Source organism: Cariama cristata, unplaced genomic scaffold (assembly GCF_000690535.1).
Source record: "Cariama cristata isolate BGI_N322 unplaced genomic scaffold, ASM69053v1 scaffold2564, whole genome shotgun sequence".
Lineage (NCBI taxonomy): Eukaryota > Metazoa > Chordata > Aves > Cariamiformes > Cariamidae > Cariama > Cariama cristata.
In genome coordinates, this window is record NW_009612162.1 from 12,383 (window position 1) to 22,657 (window position 10,275).

The 10,275-nt window shown below is 45.8% G+C and overlaps 1 protein-coding gene across 1 annotated transcript; it reads right to left on the reverse strand.

Annotated features, from left to right (window-relative positions):
* Positions 1-3,488: 3,488 nt before the first annotated feature.
* On the reverse strand, positions 3,489-5,873 carry PLAGL2 (pleiomorphic adenoma gene-like 2). Its single transcript, XM_009698495.1, has 2 exons — positions 5,611-5,873; positions 3,489-4,710 (listed from the first exon to the last, which is right to left on the reverse strand). The coding sequence occupies exons 1-2, from the start codon at positions 5,871-5,873 to the stop codon at positions 3,489-3,491; spliced, it is 1,485 nt and encodes a 494-aa protein (XP_009696797.1).
* Positions 5,874-10,275: the final 4,402 nt, after the last annotated feature.

Consider the following 10,275-nt stretch of genomic DNA (forward strand, 5'->3'; position numbering starts at 1 on the left):
AATACTGCTTTAAAAATTCCTCTCTTCCATGAAAAGTATTTTGTGCCTCCCAAGGTTTGTATTATTTGTCCTGGCTGACTCACAGCAGTACCTGGTACCTGGAACCCCTAACTCGTGGTCCTCAGTGATCGGCCAAAGAATGCCTGTATGTAACCGTAATGCTCGGTCCTGTGTTCACGGACACCGACGCTGTCGGTCTCTCTCTCATATTCACCATCCTTCCCTGCAGTCTCCTATTCCCTACGTTAATAATGACCTTAGGAGAGAAAGCAACATGTTGACTTCAACATCTCTAAACCTTGATTTTAAAATAAAACCAAAAACCCAAACCAAACCCTTTCTGGGATGAAACCTTATTTTTTCTATCACGTAACTAGCATAATCGCTGCCATTCCCTCACGCACAAAGGTCCTGCACGTACACAACAGACCAATTTCCAGGCTCTGCTGCAGCAATCATCCTCACAGTGTGGCGAGTTTACCACAGTACCTACAGTCGCATTAGCAGGAGCTTCTCTAAGCTGACTTCTATATACTTCCTATGGACTCAGATTCCCAAGCGGCGTAGCTTAGACCCTCCAAGTTTTTTCTTATGAACAGGTAAAAGTTGTTCACTAACTAGCTTCAGGAAATAATTTGTTTCGTGAATTGCATACTTAGTATTTCAAATGAGAGTAGCCTCATTAGTTTTAGAGTGGCTAACAGAATACTTGCAGGTTATAAACTCTGTTGTAGAACGGGAACCTTAAATGCATTTTCCAGTGCAAATACCTGCTGGCGTTAGCTCCAGCGTGCTGTCTCTGAACACGCGCCCTTTGCTGGTTCAGACTTTCCTTTCATTGACAAATGTTATTGCAATTCTGCTGGTACAATAGCTGTGGAAAGCAAATCACACGTGCAAGTAATAGCAAAATGAATTCCATTTATTCTTTGACAGACTACTGGTAGGAAAAAGATGCCTGGCTCTAAGTTTAGCTACCACTGCTAAAGGAATTCCAGTGATGACGTCTGTTCAGAGTACAATGCAGGCAAAAAGCAAGAAAGCTGAATGTTCTGAAACGGGAGAAGGTGTATGACGGCATTGCATAAATCTGATAATCCTCACTTGCAGCCAAGTGATCAGTTCTGACCATTTATTTCTCAAAACACAAAAATCCTCTCAACTGAAGACAGGGATAAGGCTTGCATATAATTGATAACAGTGTGAAACTCTTTAATTCACTAAGAGAAAAGCAATAGAAGACAGGCCTGAGGTATTCAATGACGGTAAACAGAAGACTAGCTGAAATAACCTATTTACCTTTTCTATGTTAGAGAACAAGAAGGCACTCGTTGAACTTCGAAAGGCAACATTTTACAGTGGAGAAAAGGAAGTACTGCATTTAACTCGGGGAGATCATTGCCACAGGATATTGCTGAGGTAAATAAATCTTATATTACATTTTGATACAAAAGTATTATTTGCAGCATTGCTGGCTAACCTAAAACAACTGATCTATGTTTTGGAGAATCAGTGGATCACTAAACAGTCATTCTGGGAAGAATTACTAAGCTAAATTAAAAATAAAATTCTTGAGTAAAATGGAAGGGGGACAAGCCTATGAACAAATGAGGCACGGCAAATGTCACGCTGTGGGATCAATGGCTCAGCAGAAAGTAATATGCACTGACTGAAATGGATGTACTCTGGGGAGATGAGGGAGGAGAGCATCTGGCTTCACTGAAGGAGCTGAGATAACAGAGTAGAGGTAGATTTTGCCCTTTCTAGATTTATGAAGAACAATATTGACAGATTTCCTGCTTTACATTGGCCTACAACGGTTCCTCCATGCTGAGGTTTGAAGATCTGCGTGTCTATATTCATAAACATGCACCAACATACAGCAAGATCGACCTCCGTATGTTACCAGCTGCAGCACGAGTGTCCAGGAAAATGAGGAGACGATACAGATGCTAGATGACGTCAGCAGCTGGCTGCCACTTACCAGTGTAACCCTTCCACCCTCCGTAGGCAGGCAGTCCACGGAAGAATTTAAGAGGTGAGGCAGGGAGCAGGGGAAGCAGGATTTTAACTTCAGGAGACAAAGCTCAAGAAGGGGAGAACAAAAAGGCCAGTGGAACCCAATCCTAAGTGAAAGGCTGACTGCAAGCCCAAATCCTCAGCATTCGTTAGAACTATTAGTGTTGGGGAAAACGCTTCAAATACACTGATAGTGTGTAGGTGAAGCTGGGACCAATTTTTCCTCCTGATTCCTGGATGTTATCACCCTAGGACTGAGGTAAAAATGTATCTCTTGAGACTGCTTCCTAGATAAGCCAAAAGGGTACTGACCTCACTGAACTGTTGTGGTTAAAAAAAACAAACTAGAAACTCAGACTCTGTTCCTCATCTCAAGGGAACCTGCCGAGCGGGGGCCTGCAGCCTGTTCTCATCCATGCCTGGTACGACAGTACTCAGTGCTGCCGGCCCCGAGCTTTTTCACATGCTTTGGTTTCCACAACAGATGCACGATCCGTTTGCCTGTGGGAGATATTTAAAAGGGCTCTAACCATACACCACAAAAACAAGCTAAGCTGTGAGAGCTGCTCCATCCCCTTGACACGTGGGTAGCCAGAGAGAAAACGCAGGAAGCTGCTGCCTACAGCGGCAGAGGCTGAAGTGGTCCAAAAAGCAGTGTATTTCCCCATGGGGGAAGAACATGATAAGTGAAGAGAAATCAGTGCAACCTGACTTCGTTGTGTAAACAGTGTTCTAGCTACACCAGATATAAAACCAGTGTATTCTGGTGCCTCCTATTTTTGTAATGGCGGAAACAGATCTGTGTTGTGTAAACAATGTTCACTGTAATGAGTTTAACCTAATGGCTCCGCAAAGAAGGATGAGGTGATGTCTCTGAATTCACTATGTAAACGGTCTTGTTGCTTAACACTGATGTGGAGTAAGCTGTATTCGGTCGAGTAAGCCGTATTGGGTGATGGGATGAGAGGTAGTGGGGAAGGACAGCCTCTTCCCTGTTGGCTTCATACAGAGTGGGTATCTTGACTTCTCCTCCTTCTCCATGTGGAGGTGTTGGCTGTTTTGCCAGAACGGCAGTGTGGTAACATGAAATGGAAGCTGGACTCTTCAAAAGTTTAGCCCAAGATGAAAGAGTCTCACCTCCTTCTCAGGGACAGTCCCTTCCCAAAGAGGAACATAGCTCCAGGATCTCAGGGAAGGTCAGTGCTAAGCGCGGCTCCTGATTCACAGATTAAAAATTAGATAAAATATATCCAGTCTATTAGCTGAAATCTTTTCGCTGTACAGGACTGGGACTTGCACGGGGCTTCTGCTGTTCCAGTCTACAAGTGCTCCCTCCAGAGATCAGAAACCTCCTGTCTGAAACAGCTTTGCAAAGCTTTCACACCCCAAAGGGAAGTAAGAGTTGTGCGTTTTTAAGGCTCTCCACAGAAGGGTGACTGAAAGGTCTGTTCTCCAGTGCTATTTTCAGCTTATTGGAATGCCTGGTGGAAACGTGGCAGTGTGGTTGTGCTCAAGCTGGAGGTGAAGACAGGGGGCAATGAATGAAGGGGCCCAAAGTTCAGCGAGGCCCCAGCTCCAGGAGATTCTTGAGGTTGATGTTGCAAAGTGGTAAGCAGTGGCTGTGTCTCCCCCTGTGAGTAGCCCATGACCAATCCCCCTGACGATACAGGTGGATTGCAAGGAGGAAGATTTAGGGGGAGAAAGCCAAGAAGATGAGAAAAGTCCATGTTAGCAGCACAGAGAGCCTCTGAAAGGTTAGCAGGGCTCTTGGAAAGCAAAGCCTCATCCAGTGGGGGTGGCTGAGGTGAAGAGGACTGAGGCTCACCAGATGAGAGAGACAGGCTGCCAGGGAAGTCTGACAAAAAGCTGTCCACCTCTACTTTGGGTAGTTTCTCAGGCAAATATGAGGTAGATCCAAGCTGATACTTTGGAGGAGGTTGTGGCGGGGAGGAGATGGGAGAAGAAGACTCCAGAGGATAGCTCATTCCCATTGGAAGAGAATTAGGGACCAAAGAATGGGGCATCCCTGAGCTTGGCATGGTTTGGAGATGTGTGCTGTACATGCCCACAGGCAACATGCCAGGGAAGCTCTTACCACCTATCATGTCTCTGGATGCCATACACAGGACAGGACTCAGCTCTTCTTTCACTGCGACAGATGAGCTACAGCTTAAGAGACCCAGCATGTCAACCGGCTCCGTCTTAACCTTCAGCAGTTCCTGGGAGTGGCTTTTCTTCATGTGCCTGGTCAGATGATCTTTCCGCCCAAACCTCTGAGCACAGTACTGGCACAAGAAGTCCTTCCGCCCCGTGTGCACTACCAAGTGTCTCCGCACATCTTTCCGGGTGTAGAAACGCCTATCACAGTGGTCACACGGATGCTTCTTTTCTTTCGCTCCACCAGAAGCCCGCCTAGAATGAGCTTTGAGGTGCTCCAGCAGGACTTGGGTACTTTCAAACGTCTGGAGGCATACCTTGCAGCTGAGATCACCACTGGCAGCTGCGTGCATGGCCAGATGTCGCCGGAAGCCGAGTTTCGTGTTGTAGTTCTTGCCACACTCGGGACAGTGGAGGGCCTCCTTGTTGGGATCATGGGTCTGGAGGTGGTTGCGAAGGTGATCTTTCCGGTGAAACATCTTCTCGCAGTACATACACTGATGAGGCTTCTGAGCAGAGTGCGTGGCCATATGCCTTTTGGGAGAAAAGCAGGAAAGTTTAGACTAGCGTCCAACCCCTAAGAGAACACAGACTACTTTTTCAAATTTTTCCTTGTGTTCGACACTTTATGCCACAAAACTCCCAGATGGCATTTTACCGCCATTAAACGGTGTGCACAGAAGCACAACATTTCAAGCAACAGCTACAGAGGCTATCTCAGCAGTGCTCATCCTCCCCAGAACGCATCGCCTCCACATGTATACTTCAGCCATCTACTCAGCTCCTGTTCTCTCTGCCGAGGCTATCAAAGGAGGAAATGACAAAGAAAACCATGGCAGTTTATGACAAGAAATGCTCGTCTGCTCGTGAGACGGCTTCATTTCATCAGGAGACATCAGACCGTGGCAATGTCTGTTGACAGCCACTGTGGCCTGATTTCACCTTGGTATCTTACACTCCCTGACACCATGGTTCATCCAGTTTCAAGTTCCTAGTGATCACATCGTTTAATTATTCTCTGCTATATTTCAGTACATAAATAGGAACTCTACTTCTTCATGCTAGAACAAAAGCTGCCATAGAAATATTCCTGTGATTAAAGTTAGAAGTAGGGCTTATGAAATGTGAATGCTATTCTTGCTTTTCAGTTTGTTTTTCAATCTGTGAACCTCATTTTCTGCTTCAATTTCCTCCTTAGTAAAACAGAAAACAGCTTGAGCTCAGGATAAAGTATTATCTGAGGTTCTCTGGAAGGTGCTTAAAGAGATGCCAACTACGGTAACATCTGGGACTTAACTGCTTTGCAAGGTAACAAGGGCATTCCCCCTCCTCCACCTTCTCAGAAATTCAAGTAAAAAAACACGATGGAAGGGGTTTTCCCCTCCCTTCTGGTAGGGGAGCACTGTTAGGCAGAGGCACGCAGCAGTTACCTACCTATATAGCTTGTACTTAGAAGCAAAGGCTTTGCCACAGTGCAGCTGAGGGCAGTTGTATGGTCTCTGCTCAGTATGAGAAAGTGTGTGAGTTCTCAGCTTGTCCACATTACTGAAGGAAGTCTCCGATATTTCACATTGGCATTTTCCCTGACTTTCGGTCTCTTCACCTCTTGGTCTGGGGACTAATTTCCAGCCTGTCTCTTCCTCCTCCTGCTTTGCATCTTGAATCCAGTTGGGAACGCTGGGAAAAAATGCCGTCATGGCAGGTCTAGTAGAACATGGCCATGTCAAGCAGAACTCGAGCCTGCAGGCGTCTTGCCGTGATGTTGTCCTGGCGCAGTTTTCTGCTGGAACTCTCTGTGACCAAATTGCTTTATCAGCAAAACATCTTCACCTGAAATCACAGAAGGGTTGGTGTTAAAGACACTGCATCTTTTGCCCGTGCACACAAACATGTGTGAGCATTCAACAAGCATTATAAACGTGTGAAGATGCGTGTTCACAGACATGAGAAACTCCCATCTCCAGAATACGTTTCATTCTTTCCTCCCTTAACCCGTTACCTGAATAAAATTATGTTAAACTTTTTCTGAATTACATTTTTGCAACTATTAAGAGCCAGTGTTACCTGTTACATGCATTTTCTCCTCAAATATTGTAGACAGGTGTCTCTTTGTAGCTCTAAATACCTCGCCTTTCCCCATGTGTTTTGTGGATTGCTTCTCATCCCCTTTTTTCATGTTCTTCATAGTCTATTCTCACTTGCTTTTCATCTTTGCTTATGTGGAATTCCTTTCTAGAGCTTCTCAAAGAAACTAAGGTTCTCTTGTTTGGTTTTTTTTTTTTCCATCCACTTTGCTACCAACCTGGTGCACTAATAAGACCATCTCCTAGCAAACCAATCTGAATTACCACACATGGGTCAACAGGGCTGAGGAAGAAAACTTGCCATTATCAGCAACTTCATGCCTTTTTCAGGAAGGCAACAGATGCTGCTTCTCTTCAGACTGTGATTAGTTAGTGTATTTTCACTTTTCTACTGTGGGGCAAATTCTGCCTCTCTGGATTAGCAAGTTTTCTACAGTAATGAGCAATTTTAATTTTTTTTTTTATTATTTTGACACACTCATCCATTGATAATGTTTCCTGTTCAACAAAACATACCTCCCATATGCTCTGCTGGCTTTCACATTGATGAAAATCTAAATTAATCTCTCTTAGCAGGTTGTTCTTGAGTTGTGTTTGTCTTGTTGGTAAAGTACTGCATTTTTATATGGTTCTACCAATACCTAAACTGGTAAACGGTTACCTGAAACAAAAACCTCAGAAAAGATCTCTTTCACTGAATTTAGCTGCCTAAGAAACTCTTCTTAAAATAGCATCAAACCCTCAAGCTCTTTCTCACTCCATGATTGCTTCAGAGGGAGGAACTTCCTGCCGGCACATCAACACCAGTGCCAGTTGTGGGCAGGATGTGCAACTACGAGGGAACTAACCAACCCCCATTAAGAAAGTGCACCACTGAACGTTATGAATAGCTGAAATAACAATAACTGTAACTACACCATTGCTCACTATACCATGAATGGTTCCCTCAGGATGGAAAATACTGGGAAATTGGACGACTCCAAGAGGTTTGGAAACGTCCATTAAGAACAGAATCCAGTTTTGTGCAGGCTGAATCTACTCGGGCAGAGCAGAACAATAAAGGACTAGAACTGCTGAGGTGCCACTTCGGTACAACCCAGCGTGATGTGATGGCTGCTCCTGCCCCTCAGGGTGCAGGATTCCTGCAGTTCAGAGCAGTCCTTCTTTGTAGGTGTCTAAGACGGTGAATATTTCACCTCTGTACGAGATGTGTGCCGGAAGAGATAAATGTTCTCTACCTCCTGCTTCAGAGCTGTGCACACGTTCCGGGAGTCTCTGCCACTTTCGCCAGGTAGTTGCTTCTTTCCCTCTGAACAAGCTCAGCCATCTGTGCCAGTTTCAAAGCTACCTGAAGGAAGACAAGAGTTTGAATTTTGCTGTCTTTAATAGTAAGGCGCATAAGCTATCGCCTTCAGAGCAGAAACCCAAATGCAAAAGAGCTAAGATATGGTAATCTGGAATTGATTATTGTAAAATTTCATCAACTTTCCCTTAAAATTGTAAGGATCTAGCAAGAAAAAGGACTCTACCTATTTGAGTCTGTTTCTAAGTCTAAATGCATGTCCTAGGAAAAACTGACAGCTGTGGAGTAAGAACGAAAAAACCAAGATAAGGGTCTTGCATAGTACCAGTGAAACACAGTAGCTATGGAAGGTTAACAACATAATTCATGCTTGGCTAGAAAATTCTCTGTGTGATCTAGATATTTGCATTTTTTAAAAAATGAATTAGTTTTCTTAGTAACATTTCCCCAAAGAACATTTCCAACGTGCTCCCTGTTCACTATAACTCTGTAGCCACCAGAGAGAAACGGTCACTGCTGCGTGGAAACACTTCACCTCTGCTTCTTCAGAGAACATCTTGTACATCGCCAGCTCTGGCAAACCTGGTTATCTTAGAAAGTTTTGTACTAGTCCTGGCTGCCAACTTATATGAAATATTTCATTACTGCAGTCATCAGATTTGTGCAAATTCAAGCTAGAAGAGCTCATATAAGCTGATGGATCATATGCTAGGTATGAGATTCCAGCCACTTGCCATTGTACAGAAAACAATGAGGTATGTCTGAGTTGGTACATCGCACAAAGAAGCTCTTGGGCTTCACAGAAAGTCCCTGGAAGAGGGTGCGCCACCTGCTTAGACAGTTTGTCCCACTGTTTAATTCTTCTCAAAGCATGGTTCAATGATACAGCATTTCTGCACCGTTTCTGCCCCTCAAAGTCACTCCTGTGACACGGAGCACCATTCCTCAGCTGTGCGGGAAAACCTTGTGACCTAGGCTGGGAACAAGATTGGGGAACCACCCAGGTTAAAAATAATCAGGAAAAAACAAAAAGGATGAGTGCTCTGAGCGGACCAACAGCAAAGCTGTGCTGACCTGGCCAGAGCGGGTATGCAGCAGCAGTGGGAGGCAGGGACATGGGGCCTGGCAGGCCGCCTGACCGGCCCCAGCATTGTGGAGCTATGGTTTCCCTTTCCTAATTGGCATCTCTTGCGTCTGATTTGTATTTAGCTGTCCTTGGCTTCTACCTGCTGAGTCCCACCGTGCCTTTGCTAAGGACCTGCTCCAGTACTGGCACTTTCCTTCCTGCAGGGACAGAGAAGTTGGCCTAGGGACTCCTGCGTCCCCTTAGTCCTCACTACCTGCTTCTGCACTGCACTGGCCCAGCTGTTTTACAGCTCCACAGCGGTGTGGCCAAAGGAACTTATCCAGCTGAAAAGTAACTTTTTAAATTTTTTCCTCCCCCAGCTAGATCAGTCCCTTGCTCAGGTTTGCCAAGCTATATGAAATTGTTAAAGCTTACACTTGCTCAAGAAGAAGGTACCAGCTACGCGGCAGAAAGCAGAAGCTAGAATCCATGGTGGGCCCTCAGTCTCTGCCCGGTGCCGTGCCTCAAACCGAGCTTCTGCAGCAATTCCAGCTGCGGTGTCAGGCCTGGTACTGGCCTGGCCAGGGCATGGGTGCACTCATTCTTTTACTGACTTTCCTGCACGACAACCAGTGACTATAACACCTTAGGCTGCTGCAGCAGCATCCCTCAGAGCAGGTCTTTCAAAGACCCCATGCAGTGTAACAAAATCACCCCCTACTTTTCTTTATGGTGTTCTGATTAAGTCCAGCTCCGACCCCTGACTGCAGGGCTCTGCTTCAGGACCTCAGATCACTTTGTGACTTTTCTACATCCTCTGCCATTTTCCAATATCACTTTTTTAATTATAAGGGAGGAAAAGTGGATACCAGGCCTAGATGCACAGTACCAGCCTTGCCAACGCCACACCTGGATGTAAAAATCACTCTCCCACCTCCTTACACATCTTGCATTGACCCTTTTTTTACAGTTTTCCTACAGTTAAAAAAACACCAACTCACATGTCATTATGATTCCTGGATTTCCTCTATGAAAACCATTATTTTATTGCAGTAAGTGATTCTGGCCGTTTCTAGATATGTAGGTTTTTACAACCAAACAGGCTTATTTTTCTAGTTGAGCTGCTCAAGCCTCAGTATCAGTCTCCCCCATTTGATCACTCACAGACTTTGGAAAAACTCTGCGTAAAATTGCATTTACTTTTAAAGCCCAGGGAAAAGCTGCTGCACCTTTCCCATAGGATGTAACCGGACACACCATTCCCGCAGGATGACTTTCCCGTCTCACCGAGCTCCTCTTTCACCCTCCGCCTCCTCTGACACGACAACAAGCGGGATTTTAAAAGACCAAACTCCTTCCCTGCACCACCGGGAAAGCCCCAAACGCCAACACGGCTCCGGGATGACTTATTTATGCTACCAAAAAACCGCTTTTTTTCACCCACTCAGCCCCAAAGCGGCTGCAAAGCCCCCAGGACAGAGTGCGGCCGTGCTGGTTACAACCGCGGTGCGAACGGTGGAACCGCACCGGGCAGCTCAGGGGCCCTCCCAGCAACTCCTCCAGTTGGACCGGGAGGGAAACGGGAAGCGTCCCCCGCCGGGGCAAGGGTCCGTGGATGCGACCGGGCCGGTGCCAGGGAAAGCACA

Coding starts and splice junctions, on each gene's coding strand:
- PLAGL2 (XM_009698495.1), bottom strand. CDS start 5,873: ATGACGGCATTTTTTCCCAGCGTTCCCAACTGGATTCAAGATGCAAAG. Junction 4,711..5,610: donor TCTAAGTACAAGCTATATAG/GTAGGTAACTGC, acceptor TTCTCCCAAAAG/GCATATGGCCACGCACTCTG.